General features: G+C 40.9%; 3 protein-coding genes across 4 annotated transcripts in view; 2 read left to right on the top strand and 1 right to left on the bottom strand.

Annotated features, from left to right (window-relative positions):
* The first annotated feature begins 724 nt into the window (after positions 1-724).
* Positions 725-3,670, top strand: gchfr (GTP cyclohydrolase I feedback regulator). Of its 2 annotated transcripts, none has more exons than XM_074692317.1 (3): positions 725-887; positions 1,439-1,530; positions 3,088-3,670. In XM_074692317.1, the coding sequence occupies exons 1-3, from the start codon at positions 852-854 to the stop codon at positions 3,215-3,217; spliced, it is 258 nt and encodes an 85-aa protein (XP_074548418.1). In that variant the 5' UTR covers positions 725-851; the 3' UTR covers positions 3,218-3,670. The 2 variants fall into 2 exon arrangements, with proteins under 2 accessions (XP_074548418.1, XP_074548417.1); XM_074692316.1 differs by having other exon boundaries at positions 727-887; positions 1,436-1,530.
* Positions 3,671-8,710: 5,040 nt separating this feature from the next.
* The window catches only part of dnajc17 (DnaJ (Hsp40) homolog, subfamily C, member 17), a 39,791-nt gene continuing 23,204 nt past the window's right edge, over positions 8,711-25,297 (bottom strand). Inside the window, exon 11 of the mRNA XM_074691286.1 lies at positions 8,711-8,970. Within this exon, the coding sequence (XP_074547387.1) occupies positions 8,848-8,970 (123 nt within the window). The 3' untranslated portion in view covers positions 8,711-8,847. The remainder of the gene's footprint in view (positions 8,971-25,297) is intronic.
* LOC141806060 (cdc42 effector protein 3) lies at positions 22,237-22,864 on the top strand. Its single transcript, XM_074691287.1, has one exon. The coding sequence runs from the start codon at positions 22,237-22,239 to the stop codon at positions 22,852-22,854; it is 618 nt and encodes a 205-aa protein (XP_074547388.1). The 3' UTR covers positions 22,855-22,864.

Consider the following 25,297-nt stretch of genomic DNA (forward strand, 5'->3'; position numbering starts at 1 on the left):
CCTTTGGTTTGCTTTGATTCATGTCTATCAGTTATCAAGTTACCCAGCTGTGAGCTCAGATGCTACAACAGCCTGACATGCAGTCTAAGTGAGTGTCCATAGGGTCCTCTGCCATCAGTTGGACATTAACACTCATATTGCAGATTTTATCAGAGTCCATTGTTGAGGTCTTTCATTTCCCTCCCTGTCACAAGGCTGGTCCAGATTTATTATTGCTGTGATGAGAAGGAAATTAAGACATCTTTGCAGGGGAAATTACAGCTCCAAACAAAGAGGTTTCAATCTAATATATGCAGGTTTATTTTTAAAGTCAATGTGTTGAGTAAACTGAATCTGTGTGGCTTTATGATGGGATGGCCAAACTGGAACATGTGCTTAGCCTGTTTTCCTCACTCCACATTTTACTGAACGGCTACTCAGGTGAAACCACTCATTACCCAGCTGCAGAATGATGATGTACAAAGGAGTTTTGTTCAGAGGATGTCAATCAGAAGAAAATACACAGGGTAGGGTGATTAAACTGGATGATAAACTGTTCCTGTTAGCTGCGCATAAAAAAACACTTCCTCTGGAACATGCACATTTGCCAACATTTCTCATGTCAACAAACTGCTGATCACAACACCAGTTGAGCAAGACAGTCTGCACCAAGCAGCACAAGCATAGACTGTATATCGAGCGCAACACAGATGCTGAGAGCAGCGCTGTGATTGGTCCGCAGCGGTGGGTGTTTCCGCATTCCGCAAAAAGCTGTCAGCAGAAGCGCGAGTTGGAGTCGGGGACCGTCGCGTCTGAGGAAAACCTCCTCCGACATTCCCACAGGAATAGCGGGCTGTCGCCAGGGAGCAGGGATGCCTTACATGTTCATCAGTACGCAGATCCGGTTGGTGTGTATCCTGCATGTGTAAACTCCTTGTTTCATGCTTTTTGAGGGGGGCGCGCCAGGGTTAGAGTTTCTGGGTTTATTTAATTTGGCGGAACAACACAGCGCTTCTCACAAATCAATCACGCTCGACACTTGCAGATTATAGTTTGACAGTTGTTTTTAATAATCTGCATACCGGAAAACAACAAACAGTCAACGGTACAAGCGGAACAAGCACCGCGCGGATTGATGTTTTCTCTATTTTATTACCACGGGGCTCTAAATCAAAAACACATGTTGCCCACTTATCAGCCTCTTGTTGCGCATGTTCAATCTATCGCCCTCAGACTCAGGCTACATAATGCTATACAGCCTCTGAGAACGATGGATGAGCTATTTTTAGGCTGTGCAGTTAGAGATTATGATCAGCACCTGCCAGAGAGATGCAGGTTGAGCCAGAACTGCGCATGTCACACTCAATAAAAACTGTTTTATCAATACAGTCATTTCTCCGTGAATCACAAGGAAAATGATTAACCGTATGGTTAAGTGTCTATTGTTTTTCTACAGGAGACTGGTCCAACTAATGTGGGAGATGAGCATTCTGATCCAGCTGTCATGAATTACCTAGGGGCAAGGAAAACAACCATGCTGGGAAACAACTTGTAAGTAGGCTACTGAAAACCCATTTAAAAAAATAATCCAACAATAAAATATTTCTTTTCTTTTTTTTAAGTGTTTATTTACTCATTTACTAACTTGCAGGTTTTGACAGGAACTGAAACAAGCACAACCGCAACAAGCTAACTACAAAACTTGTATTTCAGTGTTTCTACTTGCAATATCAGTTACTTCAAGAGGAGAATGAAATTATTCATTTTAACTCAACAAATCTGTAACAATACCTGAAAAAGCATCACAGCAATTACATTTTGTTGATGAAATACAAAGCAGCAAGCGCTCAACAGAAAAATATTTGAGGATTACAGAGCAACCATTGACAAAGGGATTGAATTCATGGCAAAAAAAAAAAAAATTGCCTGCTTTTTGCTGCCTTTCAATCAGAATACTATCAAGGCACTGCTAGTTCACAAAATGCAGCCAGCAATTACCTTGTGGTAACACCTTCCAAAGCCTAAGCTGTACTTTCTGCATACATCTGCACAGGACATTATGCAATTTTTATTTTGTGAGCTACACAGGAGCCTGCAGATACATAAGAGTACCGAGGTGCCGATAGCGCTACATATAGTGGTCTACTACAACTTTTTCTTAATGTCACATTTCAAACCATAGCACTTCGTAACTTTACTGATAAATACCTCACCTCGGTGTGTTGTATCCAGTAAAAAGTTGTCTTGAACAAAGATTTTTTTTTCAATCTGATCTCCATTATATTCCAAAACAAACGCACTCCTGGTTAAAAGTCATATCTTTACAACACTGTGCTTGAAAATCTGGGCCAGAACTTCTTCTTTGCTCCTCCAAAGCAGCTGGTGGAGATGAGATTAATCACAAGTGACAACACATGCAACTTGTTTCTGTATTGCAGCAGTGAAGAAGAAAGACTTTACGATTCAAAAAGTTGACTTGTTTCAAGACGAAAATTTAAGGTATCCAATCAGGACACACATGGTGTACCTGCAGAGACCAATCCTGCATTCAAAGCTGCATCAGAGGCATTTCTGTCATAAGTATCAGAACAAATCTACCAGCGAGAGCATTCATGGAGATATGTTAATTTATGGAAAACACCTCAGCCATCACATTGTAAACAGGAAATGGGAACCTGTAATGGCACTTTTGGAAAACTGCTCAGCAGACACATGCAGTACTGACTCCCTGATGTAATCAAATTTCCAAATTTAGGCACTCAACACCAGAGTTTCTTTCATTTTGGCAGCTAACTTGTACGTTTTGACAGTAGAGCCGAGATCAAGTCACACTGAGAAAGGAAAAAAAGTCCCAGTGTGTTTGAGAAAGGCCCCTGCTTTGCAGATTTAGGATAAACCATTCAAGCTGATGGAGTGCAGATCGAGGCAGTGTTGTCATTGGCAATCTGACTCAAATGCTGCTGGGAAATGAAGCAAGGTGTGGAAGGAAGTGAACAAGCACCAGAACAATTAACAGCATTCTGCTTTGCGAGGAAAGTTTATACTGAAAGAAAGAAAAACTCAACATCTGTGGAAAAGGAGAATTACTTTGTGTTTATGCTTTTGTAGTTCTGAGTACCATGTGGACGACCCTCCACGCATGGTGCTGGACAAGCTGGAGAAGATCGGCTTCCGCGTGCTGACGATGACCGGGGTGGGACAGACGCTGGTGTGGTGCCTCCACAGAGACATAGAGTGACTGGCCTTGAAGCAAGAACTGACCATCCAAATACCTCCAGAAACCTTTGAGGGTTAATACATCGTCACTGAAGAACTGCACGTTAAATTCTGTTTTTCTGCTCTTTTTTGATGACAAACTTGCTTATTGTAAAGGGATAGTAGAGTTCTGAAGCTTATATTGTCCCAGGTGTAAGTACAGATAGGTGATAGGTCAACACTTTCAGGGGAATACCAAACCTCATTCCTGTTTTTTTCAGAACGTTTGCCAGCATTGTTTTTTGGTTACTAGTGGGGACCAATTACAGGGAATGAGGGCGGGTTGTACTGTTGGCAGAAGAGCTTAATTGAAGACATCCCTATAAATTCAGTCTCTGTCCAGGTTTATAAAACACTATGTTTGGTAGAGTTGTACTTAGAGCTTTGTGTAAAGAAGATTTTGTACATGTATGCTTGTGATTAAATGATGTAATGACGAGGATTGTTTGTGTACTCCTTGATAAATGAAAACAATCCCTATGGGATCTGCCAGAAACAAAATGAGCATCAGTAGCCTCGAATAATCCACCAACAGACACTTATCAGACACAAATATCAACAGTTAAACTTCCGTGCTCACAGCTCTGCAGCACTTGAGAGGGATGCTGAATGTCCCAGGATGAGTAACCACAAATACAGCGCCTCAAATTGTGGGTGGTTTCACTACAGCCCCAGGTCTTCCAGAGCATGTCTGGGGCCAGCCCAGATCCCAAACTAAAAACTCTGCCAACATAGCAAGTCCTGCTGCCTCACACATGACTTAGCTCCCACCTCCCTGATCGAGATCAAAAGGTGGCGGAGCTTCCTTGTTCTGCACACCACAAGGATTCCTGATAGTTTGCACACATGGATGTGACAGGTTTGTCTAAGGACAGAGGGTAAAAGGAGAGCCCATGAAGACTGCGGGGCTCTGCTGTAGTTTATGATAACACAGCATGCTGTAGGCTCATCCTCTCATCCTGAATTGCATGCAGTGAAAGCCACTGTGGGCTCAGGGCCGGGTTGGTGGTGAATGTGTTTCCTGTAATTGTATTTCCTCTGTTGTCATTTGGATAGAGTTTGTGTGTTCCTGGGCTCTTTTTTTCACATTGCCGGGATATGAAAAGGGCTACGCATAAACAAAACCATGTGAAGAGGGGATTTCGCAGAAGGAGAGGAGCAGATGTCTCCAACCACACCACACCGCACCGCTTTGCTCCACAGCTGGACATTGTGTAACAGAGTCACGGCGAGGAGTCGCACAGAGATGGATGACTGTTGTGTAGCAGCCATGTGGCTCCTAAATAACACAATGACAGGGGGAAGCGCCACCACACAGGCCCACAAATACAGACACACGATTGCTCTATCGTCCCCCATGGGACAGAAAAATAAGACTATTTGCATGGATGGATGTTCCAAAGGCAGGGGACTGTGTTACAAAAGTCAGGGTGACCACAACATTTTGGTGCTCAAATGTCTGACTCAATGTGGGTCACATCACTGTAGCGTGTCACTCTGGAAAGCATAAATAAGCAATACTGGGTATCTTTTATGCATCTGTTACATAAGATTATTGTGAAACAGCTAAGAACACACTTTAACTTAAGTCAGACAAAATGTGCCGAGGTCAGTATCTTGAGAAAAATGCAGAGAGCTCTTAAAGCGATAGACTGTTTGTAGGTTTAGCTTTGATAACAGCATGTGATAGGATCCATCAGGTCAGAGGGAGGGCTGACCTAAATGAAGTGTAGAGGTGTGTATGCTTTACTTTGACCTCGATAAAAGCCATAAGAGGAAAAGTTGTTCTCTTTGCTACAAGTGTTGCTGGGGTTTTGACTTCTTTTCCCTCTCTGAGCACCTTGGAAGTGAGTGAAGCTGTGCCAGAATCTTCTACTCTGCTCCTGTAAGAATTTTTGGGTATGCTTCTAAATCCAGCATCAGCAATTTCTGCAATGTCATGCACGGGTGAAGAAAGCACGCTCAAGCACCATTCTTTATGAAGTGTGGCAGTTGTCACATGGCAGTCATTCAGAAGTTGCTCAAGGACTCTGAAATTAAAAAGCTTTCAGTTTGGTGATTATAGCATTGTTGGTTTTTGCTTTAAGAGAAGAAGACCTCATCATTAACTGGCTCCAGCTTATTACTGAATAGACAGAAAGTCTATTTCTCTCCTCATGTAAAACTCTGCAGGAGAGTAAATATGTTTGTTTACAAGAGTGTTGAATAGGAAAACATGTCTGAAGCTTCTAATCGCGAGTAAAGTGCTGAGTTTTGTTAAAAAGCAAACCGTGAGGAAAAACTCAGAGATAAATTTTTTCTTTTTTTTCGAAACAGAGATGCGCTTTACTTTAGTTTACCAAATAGCTTAGCTTGTTGCTAAGTGTGCCCTGTTGTGTCAGCGTCTTGTGATTTTTTTTGTCTCTTTTTCATCATCTTTGTATTTGGAGTGGATCATTACTTTGTATGTTTCATTTGTTGGTCGTGGACATCAAACTTTTTGTGGCTTCATTGATATTATTTGACTATTTTTGCTCCCGTGTTTGTCTTGAGATCAACATGTAACCATGGCTGCATTGTTTATATGTGAAATCAGCTGTTAGCAGCTTGTAGCATGTCAAAGCTAACTGGTGCAAGGCCGGATGTTTCCCAAAAGGTGAGGAGAAGGAGGTGAGGATGACGTGCTGGTTCTCAGGTGTGAGCTAAGAAGTGACAGCATCAACCTGTCCTTCCATCCATTGTTATTGGGAACGTAAGATCTATCTCCAATAAGATGGACAAGCTAGCCGTGCTAACCCAGCAACAGAGGGAATACCAGAAGGCAGAGTAGCATCATGCTATTCACAGACATGGCTAATGGAGCTAACATCAGACACCAACGCCACATTGGAAGAGCTTCACCTGCTGTGAGCAGACAGGATCCACGAGACAGAGTCTGAACAGACTTCTGAAGAAGCTCAGTCCTGGACCCTGTGAAGGTGGAGGCTGGCTGACTGGACAATGATGGACAAGCTGTCATCATCTATTTTCTTATGGACCTTTTTGCACTTTCTTTACACTTTCTTACTTTTGTTTTCTTGATTGCTGCTGTGACTCCTCCTGGATTTCCCCTGGGGATAATTATAGTATTTTCTATTCTATTCTATTCTAAATAGTCTTCTAGCCCCTCATTGTTACCTTTGGTGCCCTCAGAGAGTTTCTATCCCCACTTTGGGAGCTCCTGAGCCTAACAATTTCAAACAGTGTTGTGAAATAAATGTTTTGCATGAAGTTCAAATACATCTTGAAAAGTCACATCAAAAACAGAGGTCTGAACAAAGAGTGGTGTGTTCTTATTAAACTGTGAAGTCTAAAAGGCCTCTCTGGTCTGCAGCACAGCTTTAGCTCTATTGTACACAAACTCCAGAGAGCAATCATCTAAACCACCAGATCTTTAATGGAGGGTCCTCTGAGTAGGTTTGATTTTCATCAGAGGAGACCACAAGAATTCCCATTAGAGCCAACCTAGTGTTGCTATCTCAGCTAGATTACTGTTTTATCATGTGGGAGAAATGATTTCCATGTAGTCACATTGCACAGTCTGCGGTTATGATTTCTACAACACTCATCTCATTTCACAGAATAACTGAACAAGTATGCAGACAACAGGGAGGAATTTTTATGTGACACTTCTTGGCTGTCATAACAGGACAATGTGCTGTCGCTGTTATTCAGACAATAACTGACAGATGAGAATTATAAATCAATAAATTATAAAAACACAGTTTGAATCAGCAGCATAATTGCACGGCTGATATTCTGTTTCATCAAAACAATGAATATAATAAATGTATAATTACTGCCTTTAGAATACACAATCAGTCTACCAGGAAAGTTGTGATACCACAGCATTTCTCTGAGAGGGTTTTAATTAGCTGATGCAAATTTAATATGTGATAAATAAACTTTATTCAATTTTCTAAAGATTATTTCTGCTGTCTCTCTCACTCTTAGTGTGTTTGTCATTGAATGCAACTTTTGTGTCAGAAGATGTTTTGTGCAGCAGTATGGTGCTACAATGAGGTAAACCTACGATCTCCAGTAAATAAAATGACATCATCTAATCCTAGCAGACACACCTGGTTAGTGTTATGTGTTATGTTAGTTAGTAGTGCTCTGTTTCCTGAGTTATAGCCCTGTTTGGTTCAGTCACAGTGACCCTGACATCTAACTGTATAAATTACTGACAGTCTTAAATCACAAGTAGGTTGTTATAACACTCAAACACAACTCACTGTAACAGCTTGTTTCAGACAGACTTAGAGTCCTCATTAATGACTTAAGTATGATAGATTGAATCCTGAACACTTAATCATGTCATAAGAAAACTAAAACAGAACTTTTTAATCAAGTTATAAATTATGAGTGCTGCTATCCTATCTTATATCAAACTGATGCAATCATGCACTGATTATACTGTACTGTTTAGTAATTAAACAATAAAAACAGCAGTGTTTTGTTTTGTTTCACATCAGTTTAACCTGAGATCACTGTGTCAAGGTCCACAGCTTAAGTACATGAGACACATGCCCAAACTGCCAGGCCAGCAGCGGTGCAGTAGTCAAAGGCGCTAGGCTAATGTGAGGATCAAGTATAAAAATAACCAACTAAAAAAATGCACTGAGAGAGCGCAGACCTCCACCAAGCATATTGTGATTGTCATCAACACTTTAGTCCTACTTTAATGTTATACTCCCTTTCAGCAGACTGTCTGCTACAATTTGGTGTTAGTTGCAGGTTTGTACCATAATTTGTTTCCTTACAGTGTTGAAAATGATGATGACCCAGTACATATTTCATATTCCAGATCTTAGTATCCAGAATATTTCCAGGATCTGGATCGTACTCTTAGATCTGTCAGAAATTATGGTGACCTTGTCTTGTATTGTTTTGCAAAGCAATCAGACCATTTATGGTGGAGTTATATACACATATGGTGAAAACAGCCCTATCTCACAATGATAAAGAATCCTTTAAAACAATCCTGGATCCAGATAGTGATCCAGATCACATCCAACATTTAATCATTTCTTTCTTATCCCATTTTAAACATTTCCTGAAAATTTTATGAAGATCTGTTCGTAACTTTTTGGGTTATGTTGTTCACAGACAGACAAATACTCCCAAAAACGTAACCTCCTTGGCGGAGATAAAAATAACCATAAATATTAGTGTGTTTGTGCTAAAAACACGTGGTGCTGTGCAAATATAACGAAATCTTCTCATCATGAACTTTTCATTTTAATAATACTGTTAAAAAAAGGTTGTGTGTATCACTGATTAATCCCTCAAGGCTCAGTGTTAAAACTCATACCTCTCTGACACCACTCAGCTTAGCACTGAATCCTACTGCAGCCCACACGTCCTCTCTACTCAGCCTCTCCCTCACTCCCTATCAATTAAAGAAAAGACAAAACACTAACAACCACATACAAAGGAGAATTTTTTTGTCTTTGACTATTAAAAAGATTTATTTGGCCACACAGTGTAAAACAGAACAATAAAACAGTGAAGAGGCTTTATGAAACTAAAGCCTGAAACAGATTCATTTATTAAATAGTTGCAGGCTGGTACCGAGTGTGGTCCTGCTGTTTATTACGACCCAGCATCTTCATCATCTTCTCTCTGCATTTGTTCAATAAGTTTCTGTCGCTCAGCAGCCTGCCTCATCTTCATCATTACCACACTCTCATAGTCACGCTCGTTTGTCAAGGAGCTCTGCAAAAGACAGAAACATGACACAAGAAAACAGAGGGGTTAATGTAAAAACAAAACATGTAAAAAAAAACAACAACAACATGCATCAAAAGTACGAGGTGAAGCAGATGTTCTCTGTTGGACATGCTTACACATCTCAAGATATTCTGTTGGATTGAGGAGAGAGGCAGGTAGGGATTTAATTGTGAGGGTTACAGGGTTGTGTTAATGCTTCAGGTCCACTAGACTGCACACTCTCACTTTGTTGCAAACATCGGCTGTCAATAAGAAGACAAGAGAACATCATTAAGCTGCACTCCTAGTCTTGATATGTGAACGCAGAGGAATCACCCTTTAATCTTCAGGCTTATTTGATTTATGCTGGCATTAAGTCACCAAAAAGTCAAACTCATGTATTTTTCATCATAACAACAGTGACTCAGGGCAGCACATGGAGCGAATGACACCACTGTCACCATCCTCTGTCTGTTTGCTTTCACGACGGGGCCTGTGGGTGCTCTGTGGATGGAGGAGAAGGCTTTGGATGTATGCTCTCATCTCATTTACCATCAGCTTGACAGCAGGGTGAACATGCATGAGGCAGAAGCCAGTAGAGCAACTGTGACAGGGTAATTCCGCTGCCTGAGGTCATTTAACCCAAAAATGAGGGCTGAGATTAGGCCTGGCAGTTGCAGTGGGGTTTTACTGTGGGTGATTTCTACGATGGATTTGGGCTTGGACTGCTACGAGGAATGATGCTCTTACTGTGGGAGCAAAAAGGGGAGAAGGCAACCACGGGCTAATGACTAATCAGGCAGGATGAACCACAGGCCAGATGTCTTCAAGACACAGGTCAAGATCTGTGCACAAATGTGGACCTGGGGTTGCATTTTACGTGCATATTTCTACAAAACACACACATGCACTCATAGAAACCATAACCCATATTTGGTCACTTGCCCTAAAAATGGGCAAGACTTTTATAGTAATAGGGAAGTCTGCAGGGCCAAGGAAGTGTCTCTTTAGCAAGACAGTAAGCTGCAGGAGAGAGCAAGTGAGTGTGAGCATGAAGGACTGCGACAGGGTGAGAGGCTGTGAGCATGAAGGACTGAGCGAGGCGGCTGAAGTGAGCGTGGAGTAGAGGTAGGTTTTTGTCAATGTGCTCCCTGAGCTGGGGCATCTGGAAAACATCACGGGGGACTCCAGCATCCATGTGCGGAGAGAAAGAGGGGAATCATGCAAGAAGAGGAGAAGAGAGGCGAGGAGAGGAGAGGGTCGGTGAGGGGAAGTTATCCCCCTGCCCCCCCACCCCCTCCTCCATCCTGCCTCTGGATTGAGGAAAGCTGCTATTATCATTCCAGTAATGTGAGCTCAAGCCCTCGTCTGACACGTAACTCTGAAATATCACGCGAACGCCATTAGGTAAATAAACAGCCCTTGCATCTTTAGATCAAACCAAACACAAGCAAGTACACAAGAACTTGATGAAAATGCTTCCTCTTCTGCAGTGATTATATCTTGACTCTGCTATGCCCTCTACTGGCCACTACACTGAACTGCATCTTAAAACTTTAATATTTGGACCTGGGGAGACTTTCTCTGTGCTTGGCGTGGTGATGTGTGGACAGCACAGGCTTATAATGAAGGGGAATTTTGAGCATTAACAGGTGCTTTATGGGTAACGTGACGCATTTCTCCTCTAGATTAGGAATGTTTCCTTGCCTCGGGTGTTGACTTATGATGTACATGTTTAGCTAGTGCATCACTGTAACCAAACACTTGATTGTGCTCGTATGCATGCATATGTATGAGTGAGTTTGTGTGTGTGTGTGTGTGTGTGTGTGTGTCCAGGGGACCAGGGTGAGTAGGAAACCACAGAACACAAACAATGGGCCCCTGCACAAAGCCCAGAGAGGAGAGCATGAGGCCACCACAGAGGTAGGATGGTAGTAAAACCTCACACGCACACACACACAAACAAGCTAAAGATTAGCGATGTGACATCAGCACATGGCGAGGCCTCCAAACAGCACACCCCAGTCTGACCCCGGGCCAGTAATGACATCATGAATACCACCAGTGCTGTGAGTCAGGGAGTGTATCACACAAACACACACACACACACACTCTCTCACACTCCTTCCCACACACAGCAGGAGGCATCTCGCAGCACAGGTGGCCGCTGAGTTCCCCCAGCACAAGCTGTCAGATCAGCTGCACATTACACCATTCCAGCGTGTGTGTTTGTGTGAGGATTGAAGCATTTTAGCACAAGTGAGAGAGTGTGTGAGGAAATAAGTGTGTGTGTGTGATGGAGAGGACAGTGTGTGGACGAGGGCCACTGTAAGATCAGACCTGCTATCTCTACAAAACAGGAAAAAAAGGATCCACTCGCAGCAAATTATTACAGGAAGTTATTTCTAACTCCAGAAAACTTCAGACATGTACAAAAATAAGAATAGATGTGACACATACTGACAAACCAGGAGAAACTGGTGTTAGAGGAGCTTCAACCTGACAGCTTACTGAGATTATAACTCGTTGTTGTAGAATACGTTTTAGCTTCCAAAACAAAATGATAATAAATTTCCTGCAAGCAAATGTTTTTTATTAAAGGCTACAGTTTTATGTTCCTGACATGTGAAAATGTTTTAGTCCTGTTTGTCTGCTGCAAAGGGCCACTTTCTCACAACAGCAGAAACAGAAACTGAGCTTTCAGGTAACTTCATTAAATCTTAACCAGTTTTAATCCTGTAAGATTTTGTATTTTTTTTATTAATCTTTGGCCTTTTTTTTCTGATTGCTGGTTTTAGATGAACTTGACTTCTAGAATTGATTCGTTGAAGATTTAATTATTGTGAAAACATCTTTTTTTCTGATCATTCCACAGCTGTGTCTCTAGATTATCATTTGATTATGTGTTAGTCAAAAAGTGCAGAAACTGCTGCGCTTGCTTATCGAGTTTTTAAAAAATCTGTTTCAAAGGACTTTATTAAATGGTTTCAAAAACATATTACAGCAGCAGTGGTGTCATTATCTGATTGGGAGCTTCAGCTCTTTGTGTAAAATATAAATGAGTGTAAATAAAACAAAACTGAAACAGAAGGGCATTTAAAACCCATAGCTGTGCAGCAAACTTAGAAACAAGATAACACCTAACTGGACACCCAGCATATTTGCTATTTGACATTTTTAATATGAAGAGATCCCATTTTTCTTTCAGGCTTTCTTTGTGTAAATGTGAAGCTCCTTTGACTCATTTTTGGAAAGAAAACACTAAGGATGCACTGATCTGATCCTGGTATTGGATATCAGCGCCCATCCAGCCACTCAAAGCTGGATCAGGTATCAGTGGGAAAGGATCGATCCAAACTTGACACTAAGGCTAAAATATGATTTGGTCTACAAGGTATAAAATTTTACAATCAAAACAGTCATTTCTGTAAATTCTGAAGCATTTTAATAAATGTTAACTTCAGTAATTCCATATGTACTCATTTTTGTCTTTTACTCAAAACATTACCAGTCTCATCCCACAGTAGAGCATGCAGGTTATTAATTAAAACTGGTATCAGATCAGGATCGATATCGATCGATACCCAAAGCTCTGGTATGAGTATTGGTATTGGGACCAAAAAACCTGGATTGATGCATCCCAAAAAAACACCCAATATTCCATTTTGTATTCTTTATATCACTAATAATGACAGACTAATCCCTCTGGTAGCTGTCTCAACACTGACGATTGTATAATCATTATAACGGTTGTGTAATCGTTTGTGATTGTGACTCCAGATTAAAAAAGCTCAAAATGATTACCTCTCATAAATCATTTGGTTGACTGATACCTCCTCGCTGTCAGTTAACATTAAAACATTTTTTACACAATTTTTTTTTGCGTGTGTAATTGTAGTTTCATACTTGATGTTGCAGTGTGTGAGGTTACCATTTTGTATTTGATAACTGGATTAATTATGACCCTCATCAGCCATCAGATTTCTCTAACTACAGGCTCACTGAGCCAAGAAGAGATCTGTGCTGCCAAGAGAAAAATGGTCTCTTTAAGGAAGCCTCCTCTGTGGTCCAGCCGAACATTTCTGCCTCTAATGGACTCTGGTGAAGTTAATCAAGGAGCTATTTATCTGCAGTGTGTGTGGTGGTGGCACTGTGTGTGTTTCACTGTGGATGTGTGTGTCACAAAGACTTGGAGTAGGTGATTTATGAGAGGCGAGCACTTATTTAGAGACTGTTTGTGTGTTGTGTGTAAGTGTAAGGGAGTGTGTGTGTGTGGCCGTGCACTCGCTAACTCAAACAAACAGGCAGCGGGCAGTGGTACCGCACATGCAACGCTGGAGCCCAAGGTGAAATTCTTCCACAGACAAAAGTGGAGCTTTGCAAATGGAAGAAGATTAATCATCATTTATTACAAGACTCCGCAGACATGAAACCTCAAAGGTCTGCTCTATTATACTGTTTTTGTTAGTGAAGAACAAACACCACACAGAGATTAAGACCCAAATCGATTTCCTGCATTTAACCCTTTACATGCACATGTCCTGACATCTGGTTTTTGAATGAAAGTACGAGACAAGACCTCCTTTTATTAGACAGTGAAGGCCATGTGTCTGTGGAGGGAAATCTGCAAATCTAGTCTTGGTAAGTACATCGACAGATCACTGATTATGACAATTATCTGACATGAAGCTGTAGGATTTACAGACATCCTGAAAACTATACTGGGAAACATATCCACTGTGTAAAATCAATAATTATAAAAACCCTCAGAGTCACTGAATTTCCTCAACTCAAACTCTGATAGTCCTCTGTAGAGGTGACAAAGTATACAGACGATTCCCTAAAGGCACCGTGAGGAGGACTTCACTTATTTTGTAAATGTCTCACTCTCGTGTTTCACTCTAGTGAAGCCTCTTCATGGCCTACACAGTAAAATGAGATTATCAGAGAGAATTATTAAGAGTGGGTTTTAGCGCCTAGGTTCTGATTGTCTGAAAAACACAGAGTTGATAAATGGAGCTTGAACAGAAGTGTCTGTTTGGAAATCTGGTGGTAAATTTTGGCAATGAGAACTTATTTAGCAAGGAGGAGGTGTATTTCTGGTTTTAAGATAATTTTCTTTGATTCACCATTCTGTACTCTTGGATGATTCTTGTGTTGGGTGAACAAAAAAAAGGACTTTTTCTGTTAAGAATTTTTTTTAGATGGAGAAACCAAAACCCGGGCTTAGCTAGGTAGAATATTTATGAATACCACACCTCTCTTTATCCGAACTACACTGAAAAAAAACTAGGGCTGCAGCTATCGAATATTTTAGTATTTGAGTATTCTACTGAAAATCCCATTGATTAATCGAGTAATCGGATAAAATACATTTTTGTTTAGTTAAAGAGTAGTTATTTTTCATATGAAATTTTTTCTCTTTAAGAAATAGAATTTTCCGATACAGCATGTCAATAAGAGCACTTGCTTTGGTAGCTCCAAAATCTGTAAACACACTTTGACACATTTGTTGTGACTTGTACATCTCATCAAATGTTGCGGACCCAAATGGCACCCGTTTAGAATGACCCATTAGTCTCCAAACTCCAGGAAAGAAGCTAGATTTGTTGCTAGTTGCTATTTTGTATAAGAGTTAGCTTGAGGGGTCTGAAAACGCTCTTAATATGGCCTCAGCTCTATTTGAAATATCACTCTTTGATTTTTTTAAAAATTAAACGATTCCTCGAGGCATAAAAAATTACTCGAGTAATTTTTGTAATCAAGTACCTCGAATCATTCGAGGAATCATTTCAGCTCTAAAAAAAAACAGAAATTTTCCCAGGTATTTTGTCTTATTTTCAGAAGAAAATGTCCTTTTACACTTATTATGAGCCACATTTACCTGATCATCACAGAAAAATGTCTCATTTAAAGTTATTTAAAGACTAAAATGAGGTCTAAATTGCTTGTATCAAGTAAAAAAAATCTGCCAATGGAATAAGAAAAATTTGCTCAAAATTTGCTTAAAACTAGAATAACGTCTCGATACAAATCACTTTTCTCTTGTCCCATAGGCAGATTTTTTTAACTTGTTACAAGCAATTCAGACCTTAATTTTGTCTTTAAATAACTTGAACATTTTTCTAAACTGATCAGTTGAATGTGGCTCATATTAAGTCTAAAAAGACATTTTCTACCGAAAATAAGACAAAAACACTTGATAAGATTTCTGTTTTTCCAGTTTACTTTACTGATTCCGCGGGGAACTTTAGTCGGGAATCACAAATAGTTAAACTGGGGAGCAGATTTGGCCTAGTGGTTTAAGTTCAAGTTGGTGGCCCAGGTACAAATCCAGTCTGTGGCTTCTTTCCCATGTGCCACGTCCGACTCTGCACCTGTTTCTTCTTCCGCTGACCTGTCCCCAAAACACAAGTTAAATAAGTTAAAAAAAAAGAAAAAAAAATCCTTAAGATAGTTTAACTTTGCGCATTTTTAGGTTACTCAGTCAGTTACTTGGACACCAGAGCACCCATCATGTTAGCCGGGCTGTGACAAGTACAAATGAACTGGTTTGTCTAGTCACCTTTTTAAAAATTGTCCTTCACAGCAAAAAATACTAAGATCTGTATTCCATTCATTTGCTTCTGCAACAAATGCATGCTTGGACCAGGGCTACCTCTTGTCCACAGTGAAATGCAATCTTCACCCCTGAAAAAACAACACTACTACTTTCATCCAGAGAGGCCAACACAATCAACACAGCAGAAAAGTTGTTCAGAATTTATATGTTTCTGGGGTTCAGTGACATTACAGAGTTTCCACTAACTCTGAGTGCACTTTATAAGCAGACCTTTTATCCAAAGGTTAAGTGAAGGGGAAAAAGTCAGCAGTGGATGTAAAGGGCTATATGAGTAGGTGTATACGTGTGGAGGTGTATGCATGTGGTTGTCAGTGGTCACGGTGTTGAACAGAGATGGAGAGTGTCTTTGGAAACTGCTAAAGTAAAAGAAATAAACAGTGAAAAGAGAAATGGCAGCAAAGAGCTGAACTCCCAGTGCCCTGGCATTTCTCTTTATGATGGATGAGCTCAGGGATCCTAGGATGGAGAGATGTGGGGGTTTGGCCTCTTTAATATCCAACAATACTTCGTTGTAAAAGCAAAATTATGTCTTTCACATCCTGGCCTTCCGGGAAAATCCCTCTGATTGCAACAGATCTCACGTTAAAACAAAAAGGGGCCACAGGACTGGTGTAAGAATGCAGTCTGGACCTTGGAGATGTCAGAAAGAGCTCAGGCAACGTGACGAGAGAGAGAAAAATGAAATCAAGGTCTCGAACAAAATATGTAAACTGTCTGCACTTTGTCTAATGTACATTAAGTTCCCATATTAACACGGCTTCTTATCTGCGTAATGAGCAAAACAACAGCTGGCTGAATGTATTCTGCTGTTCACTGTTCACATCATATCATGTCTTCAAAGAAATCCAAACACTTCAGGTATGATTATATAACCACTAATGACTCTCTGCCAGCCTGCACTGACTGCCTGCAGTCACTGGAAAAAAAGTAAAATGTTATGAGTTGTGCCTGTGGATAATTTTTGTAAACTGTGAAAACTAAAAAAGTGAGATCCTGAGTTTCCTCTGTCCAGGCAGTCTTCTACCAGCTCTGTTAATCTACAGCAACCAACAGAACCAGGTCTCAGGTACGATTAAAAGAGCAAAGGACACACAGAACTTTTGACACAGACACAGAACATAACAACATTGACTCATGCAATATCAGGTCATATCAAGCCAATACTGAAAGGAGTCCTGCATATTTCACCTCTGCTTGTCGTAGCAAGAACGTTAGCTGCCATTAGCATAAATTTCAGATCCTGTCCTGCATCCAAGCAGTGCCAGCAAATGAATTAGCCTCTTAAGTTCTGCAAAACTGCTTAAACCAAAAGCAGTGGTGATTAAAGAAGTGATGATATTCTCTGGGTTGATCTTTATAGGTGTGCCAGCTGTCCAACCTGTTACCAACTGTCAAGGGACCGCAAGGGGCAACATCCTGTTAGTAAAAATGAAGCCTATGTGGATGCTGAAGTGCTAAAAGTTGCTGTTCATGGAGAATCTGCTTGAGGCCTGGTGCAGGAAGACTGGAAGTCACGTACATACCCAACCATAAAAACAAATTTTTACTAGTGCTGTAAGGCGATTAAAAAAATAATCTAATTAATTACAGGATTTGTAATTAATTAATCTAATTAATTGCATTTTAATCTCATATCTGCTTAAGGTTCCAAAATAAAGAATTCGAATTCCAGGAGATTAAAATTACATTAAAAGACATTTAAAAACATGTAAAAATAAGGTGGGAATATATACAACACATTTATTTAGGTACCCTGAGGCATAAGGAACACATGAAAAAAGTTTTATGGTTCTATCTTTACAAAATCTACACAGTCCTGCACCTAAGATAAGCTGATTTGATTTTTAAGACGTTTTTTGCTTCTGTTCACATTTTTACTCAATGTGGACTCAATTTTCACTGCAATATGAACTTCTATACTTCTATGAGGTCAGGAGAACCAGGGCTAAAGGCTAAAAACTGTGAGGCACTGTGTACAAAACACTTTATTCAAGTCTTGGATCAAAGAAAAGTGAAGTATTCTCAGTTTAACATGCTCTGAACACACAAACTGTTGCTCATTGGTGCAGAGCAGCCCCAAGCTGAAACATGACACCAGGAAGATGGAAGCAAATTTTCAAAGAATTCTGTAGATTTAAATACGAGACATTTATCGATCATTCAGGGCTTGTTTAATGCAGTAAAGAGTGAAGAATTATCTGTTTTTACAGAATTGAGCTAGAGCAAACTAGGTTGATTTTCTGTAGATTTTCAAAAAGGACGTGGGAATAAACGAGATGTCGACGGCAGTCCCCTTAAAAGCACGGAAGTTTTGTCTTTTTGACAGAAGAGAATGAGAGGGGGGGGAACACATTCAAACATGATTTTGCAACTCCATAACATGAATGCTAACAAGCATTGCCCACTGAATTTCACATTTTAATAGATTAAAAAGTTAAAAAATGTTAATATTTTGTAGTGCTAGAAGGCCAACAAAATCTCAAACATGTAAACATGTAAATGACGAGGCTGTTTTACATTGTTTTAGCATTTAGGCTGCATCTCTGTGGCTTAACGTGCCTACTACACTCCCTCCGTCTTGGATCTGGTGAGACCTCACTCTGCTGATTGGAAGCTTCTGTAGGCTTTGTCATGTGTTAATGAGTCTGCACTGTGTGTTGTATAACATAACACCTGGACTTTGACTGCTGTCAGGTCTTTGTCATGTGGCGGTCATAGAACAGACTGTCAGCATTCTCCTGTTAGCAGACAGACGGCCAAGTTTCTGTTGGAGAGCTTTCAAAAAGCTCATCACTGAGTCATAACTTTAAAGACAAACAGTGACGACAATGGTTAGGATGATGAAAGGATATGGCAAAGAGTGACTCTGAGTGGAAACTGTTTTAGAGACGGACAGATGGAATAGCAAACATTCCAATCTAAGTAAGAAATGGACCGCTCAGTCCTTTTTTTCACACTGAGTAAAAATAAATGTACAAGGTGAATTTCAGTGTTCTGTGTTTTTAGTCATTAAAAAATGTTTCTCATATAAAAGAATCAAACAGTTCTTGTCCTAAATCCAGTCTAAATGCTGGCTCTCGAAGAACCTTGATACAGCGGAAGCTTGAGAACACACAACAAAGAGCCAGAGGAATATCCACCAAAGCCTCAGTTTGGGCTTCTAGCGCCAGTCAAAGCAATATCTGGAAACACTTTTTATCCTGCAACAACAAAAACACACAGCATCCCAGATTTTAGGCCCTACATAGCAGCATCAAACCACACTGCCCACTATGGTCAAGCTTTAGAAAAGAGGCTTACACACAAATCCAGCCAGGGCTAAACGCACGGGCCCAGAGACTACATAGCATGACAACACAACTTACAGAGTAAGCCCAGCTCCGGTCAGACGGCAGGTCTCATGAGGTCATTCCTAAATACTGGATAAAACACCAGCTCTTCTCCCTCATTGTCCACTAGCATGAAAGCAGCTCTGCAGTCTAAGGTGCAGGAAGGAGGGGGGCTCCTCAGAAGAGAAATGTTCAAAAATGTTCTGTTTCAGTCTTGAGTAAATGTTATGATAATTTCATTTGCGTGAGTAATTGTGTCTGGTCCTGCAGACTGCTCTGGAGAGCTGAGCCGAGGAGAGGATCAGGCGGCACGCCTAATGTTTATTGGATCAATTTAAAAGGACTGGAGGAAAAGTGAAAGATACCATTTGTCCATTTCCTTCACACAATGCATGCTTCAGTTTAGTAAACAAGAAGAAGCAGTGAGATTGAGAACAGCTATGTCCTTTTTTCTGCTTGAACACAGCAGATTATGAGACTTCCTTCAGAGCAGAATGGCGTTCCCTGATTTTATACATTTGTTTTGAAACATAGGATTGCAGTGGTTTAAAAATTACCACAGTTATTAAAGTGCATAGCTTTAAAAAGAGCCGAGCAGCGATCTGCTCTAACCCTGCCGTTTTAACACAAACAAATTCCATACGGCAGGAAAAAAGTCTGCCAGTGTGACACAATTTCCATTAATGTTTTGTTAAAGCATTCCAAAGGCAAAGGCAACACGCTGGAGGCGTGAGAATTGGAAATGCAACAAGTTATCTCACTTGTGCAATCCAGCGTGCGTGTATGTACATGTCTGTGTGAGATAGGGTGCTGTGACTACATAGAGGAGCTATAGGCTTCCAGTCAGGCAGAAGGGCCTGTGGAGTGGGCTGGTCTCTGGGGCTTTAGACAAGCCGACAGTAAGCAGGAAATCAGGAAATCAGCAGAGCAGAGGAACAATGACATGGAGATTAGAGATCAGTTAACCCCCTCCTCTGACCTGTTTGCTCAGTGACTATGACTTCCTTTTAGACACAAGCACACAATCTATGAGACACACACAGACACACTCAAACACAATCACCTTAACCTCTCTGTCTGTCCCTCTCTCAAACACATTCACACCATTTCTCCCTCATGTCAGCTTTTCTCTGTATCAAAGCCATTAAATCTGCAGCTCCCGCTTTGCGCCCACTTCTGTGCTGATAATGGGCGCAGCCAGTCACCCAGCAGGACTCAGTGTGACACTTATCACTAAAAAGCCAACTCATATTCCAGCCAGGGTGATATCATCTGAAGGCTGGCAGCCGTTTTAAAGGAGGATTACAGCAAACTACAGAAAGCCTGAAGGAAAAAAAAAAGTGAGGGAAAGCCTCCACCTGGATACCTCTTGTACTCTGACCTCACCTGGCTTATCTCTGACAGAGGACTTTCACCAGCAGCACACCTGGAGGGGTGTGCAATGCAGCAGGGAGTTTACTCTGGGAAGGATCACTGAAGAACAGAGAACAAGAGGGACAAAATATTTATCTGAGGAGACGCAAAGAAAGGTGACAAGCTGAGTTTTGTTTTGTAATTCTTTAACTAGATGTTAAACATTGTCTTGTTTATGGCGCTGGGGGAAATACAGTTTGAAGTGACCTCGTTTCTTTCTCTCAAAGCTGCACAACCAGGTCTTCTCAGTAACTGTTGAACAAGCCTGATCATGTTGAGGAAGAGTTTGCCAGGATGTGCAGGTAGACGCTGCCCTCTTTCCTGACAGAGACTTGTGTGCATACGGGGGATTGTGCTATCCTGTATTTGCTCAGTAAGACAGGTAAGAACGATCTAATCAATCTTTATCTTTTCTATTGTTATACATCCTGTGATAAAGAACAACTCTGAAAATGGCTACTTTTAACCCATGGCAAGAGTTTTCATCAGACATATTCCTCATCTGTCTGAAAGATGGATCATTTATGGCAGCCTGCTGGAGGATAATTTAAGAAACGTTTCTTGGCCAATGTGTTTTTACGGGCTTCTTTAATTTTGACTTGGCCTTGAAATGTTTCCTGAACACGATACTCATGGCTGAAATCCTAGGACTCCTCCTTGGTCAAACTGACATGTTTGGAAAGGAATGCTGTTGTGTCCGCGCTCTCCAATCTCCCGCTGCTACTAAAGTGCCGGTAAAACCTTTACAGGCCAACAAAACCTGTTTGCTGTAGTGGCTTACAAATTTACAGAGTGAGTGTTTCAAGTCACGAACACAGAGCTAATGTGGGCAAAGCTGTTTGGCTGTGTGAGACCGTAAAATCACATACACTTAGCAGATTATCTAATCAGCATGCCTGTGTTGATGAACTGGGTTCTGTTTTACTTAATAAAATGATTACAGGTCACGGCAAGCATAAAGATCTCCCTTTTTCAAACTGTTTATCTGTAATTGTTGTGTTATTCATATCTGATGAGAGATTTCCTTTAAAGTTGTATCAGTGGTTGTTAGTTTAATAACATAAAAGCCTCAAATCACATCCCAAAAGTGATAACTTATAAGCGATAACTTCAAATGTATCAGAGTAGAGTGCAGTGTTATGAATGCTTAAACCATAACTCATTCTCAACTTCCACATCAAAAGTTTCTGCATAACTTTCTCACCACAGCAAAAGGAACTAATTGCATCCTTCTTATTTGTATTTTTCGCAAAATCATAAACATGTGTTCTAAGATGTTGTAGTCTTGATATGTGACAGAAGTTACGGTAAAAACCTCACATTCTGCCAAAACAAAATGTGAAGAGCTAGATTTTCTTACATGCAGGAAAACAATGACCCTTTGGGGATCTGTGTTTTTCTTGTTTTACTTACTGGAAGTCTTTAGTAGGCTAATATATTTACTCCAGAGGACAGGCTGCAGACCACACCTGCACTTATGCAAAAAAAAAGGGTTTGGGAAGCAAATATTTACAGATGAAAGAGTAAAAGCATTGTGATAAAAACCACTGAAGCCAAATATTATAGAACTGCATTAAATCAAATCAAGCAGAGCAGGTGCAGTCCCCAAACATGGCTGCTGATTCACATCAAGCTAGCTGATGAAGCACCGTACTCACATCTGGTGCTAAATTACACAACAAGCTCAGGCACAGGCCTGCTCCATTTTCCAGCGAGATGAGATTCAGTGCAGTCTTGATTAAATGAAACTTGTTATCAGACCTCCTTTTTCTAATTTGCATGTGTTTTGTTGCAGAAGGCAGAATGTTTCCAAGCTTCACCACCACATAAAGATTTTCTGATGAACAGAAGATTCACTTTTGAGGAGTTATAAAGGCATTAAAGTCCATCTAAAACTGATCTTCCAAGATGCCGCTTAGAACATCACTGTACAGGAAGCCGTCCTCTGGACGCTGGCCCAGCCGGAAGCGCAGGGAGGTGCTGTCTGTCAACATGATCAGCCTCCCACTGGCTGATTTCCGCCACATCTCCCATATCGGCAGTGATGCCCATACGGACAGCTTCGGAGACCTCTCCTTCCTAAAAATGGGCCACAGCTTGCTTCTGCAAAGTTCCCAGAGCGAGCAGAATCTCTTCATGGCCTGCTCGCCGCCACCCAAGCCTCCACGTCTTAACTTAGATGAAGCAGAGGGTTCAGAGAGCCCAGACTGGAGCGCAGGCCACCAGAGCAACATGTCTCAGAAGAGGAAGAAATGCAGCTCCATGCCACTCCTGGACAGCGAGGAAGGAGACGAGGAGATGGAAAAAGAGGATGAATACCAAAGAGGGAAAAATATGCCTTCAAGTCAGACTCACCGGTCTGGATGGGGAAGCCTGAGTTCAGACAAGGACGGAGACTCAACAGACACCTGTGACACAAGTGCTGGGCAGCAAAAGGACGAGGACAGTGGCTTTTCCTTTAGCCTGGACTTGGGCCCCTCGATCCTGGACGACGTTCTGCAGGTGATGGACAAACTTCACAACTAGACAAGACATCTACTGCAAAGGGAGAAAAGCTTGACAAATCATTTGAATTACAAAGAAGAGAAGACTTCAAGCTGATCTTAAGGACATATCTATATCCCTTCAACCCTGGATGAAATCCATAAGGTGAAGCTTTCTGACTTTTAGATCTCTTTACACCTTTTATATGTTGGAAGTAAACTAAAACTTACAAAAGACTAAAGAACTTTTTTTCCAGATAAAAAATGCATGTCTTGGTTTTTGGAGCAGTTTTTAAAAAAGAGGAACACATAAAGTTCTTCTTGAAGGCAGCTTTTGCTGAGGTGAATATCAGGTTTGAGTAAATCATTGAACTCAGTCAAATATTAAACTCAAGCTGGACACTTTAATCTTCTTTTACTTTCCTCTTATTCTACAATAATCCCTAAGACCGCAGAGCACAGCACTGGAAACGGCTGTTAAGACTTAAGAGTGTTGTGTTTAAGAAAAGAAAAGCCGCGGCTGGAATCCAAGGTCCTCGAGCTGCGATGTCTTGGCTCTTGGCGTGCTTGCCAATCTATTGTGTGCACAGGGCAATTTTTCCTCCGCACGCATCCCAGAGGCCCCACTCAAAGGTAGAGCAAGGTACCCCCCATCTCTCATTCTCAACAATGCAGTGAAAACAAACACTTAGCTCTGCTTCCAATAAAAGCCAGCCCGTGGTGGCAGTTTGGGCTGCGGACCAAGTCAGGCCACAGGTCCAAGACCTCAGAGGAAAAGAAAAAAAAGCAGCAAGAGCAGGCTGTTTTCTTAGCTGCAAATCAGAGTCTGATGCTGTGGTGAGTGGCACACGAGAAAGAAAGTGGTAAAGGGAAACGTGATACTTCCACATATGCAGGGGGTGTCGAGGGAGGAAGACCAGAAACATCCATTACCGCAGCAAAAAGTCCTGATGAGGGTTTAAACACTACAGTCTGAGCAAACAGACCCCAACACCAGAGAGATACATGCATGACTCACATACAGTGTCTTGCATGCATGATCGTTTAAGCACGCATGGCTAAACTGAGAAAATTCAAAGTTGACTTTCCTCAGGTATTTAGAGGACATAGCCTCAGTCCATGCCTTAGCGGGCAGTTGTTAAAAAGACTGTGCAGACGACACAGAGTCTGTCAAATTCCAAAGTTTCCCACGAGTAACGTTACAGAATATACGAACCACAAGTGTCCTTCTTCGAACAACATATTTGGAATTGTATGTTTGCTCAGAAAAAGCTATGTTTGTGGGTACGTCTGTGCTGTACATGTGTTTTAGCATCTCCTATTTTAAACTGGACTACAGTGCCTGGTTTTTCTTGTAAATCTTAAGACAGAAACTTATTGAGAAACTTTTCCTGTTCATAAAAAATGTACTGTTTGGTATTTTGGAGGAGTAAAGAGAAAATATTTCAAATTCCAAAACTGGTGGTTTTGTTAGTGGGAGTGCTCACGTCAACATCTGATCTTTGACACTGTGTACACACACTTTTTTGTGATGGACGGATATTTATTTGGCTTTTCAGTCAGCAGCCACTGTGGGAGCCATGAGCCTTGTCCGTCACTTAAAGTCGACAGCGTCTGGAGAAGTTATAACCTTGAATTATCCAACACAACAAGCAACACAATAGTATTTGGAGGAAGACAGACACACAAGCCTAAATTAGACAGGCATGCCAAGCAGCATTTTGTGTGAAGGCACAAATTTAGTAGTACAGCATCTGTTCATTTGTTGGGCCTGCCCTGCTCAGAAGAACGCCTGTATCATAAAGAGTGGCAAAATAAAGGTATGGACAAACACAAGACTAACTCATGAAAATAATTTTTTAAAGTGCAAAAAAGAAGCTCCTCAGTCACACGTAAATGCTCTTGTCAACCACAAAGGCTCTTCATGTCAAAGTGTCATTGGTTAATAGCGGAACAAGGTGGTAAAGGTGTCTATGGAATATAATATAATATATTGGAATGGAGTAAAATACTGTAAGAAATGTTAGAATTTGCTTGTAATCACCTGATTTAAAAAACTGACTTTTAAAATAAATAAATAAATAAAGTTTATTATATCAACATTGGGGTGCGTCCCCTTTCATGGAGGCTGTCAACATTTCCTCTGCCATGTTCCACTACAGCATAGACCTGACAAGCAAGCAACATCAGTTGGAAGACAAAGAAGAAGAGAATGGTTCAGTGCTAAAAAAATTGTACTGAAAGACTTTTTGATGGTAAAAACTTGACAAATGGTGGCTTAAATTCATCGTCATAGATATTGCAAAAATATCCCTGTTTCTTTACACTGTACCTCCAAAGTTGATATTATATGAATTTTCTGCTCGAGGTAACATACCAAAATGGAATTATATCTAATACAATATCCAGTACAAACACTTGCTTGCTGTAGACAGGAGTCCTTGGTGCAAAGAATCCCAAAACATTTGACTAAACAAGTGCCCTCC

The sequence above is a fragment of the Halichoeres trimaculatus genome, unplaced genomic scaffold (assembly GCF_033239565.1).
Source record: "Halichoeres trimaculatus isolate MK-OKI-2021-1 unplaced genomic scaffold, fHalTri1.1 fHalTri1_scaffold_17, whole genome shotgun sequence".
NCBI lineage: Eukaryota > Metazoa > Chordata > Actinopteri > Labriformes > Labridae > Halichoeres > Halichoeres trimaculatus.

Bases quoted from the DNA above. Each gene is read 5' to 3' on its own strand.
- gchfr (XM_074692316.1), top strand. From the start codon at position 852: ATGCCTTACATGTTCATCAGTACGCAGATCCGGTTG. The intron at 888-1,435 runs GTGTGTATCCTG...GTTTTTCTACAG, and splicing joins TCAGTACGCAGATCCGGTTG to GAGACTGGTCCAACTAATGT. The intron at 1,531-3,087 runs GTAAGTAGGCTA...ATGCTTTTGTAG, and splicing joins ACCATGCTGGGAAACAACTT to TTCTGAGTACCATGTGGACG.
- LOC141806060 (XM_074691287.1), top strand. From the start codon at position 22,237: ATGCCGCTTAGAACATCACTGTACAGGAAGCCGTCCTCTGGACGCTGG.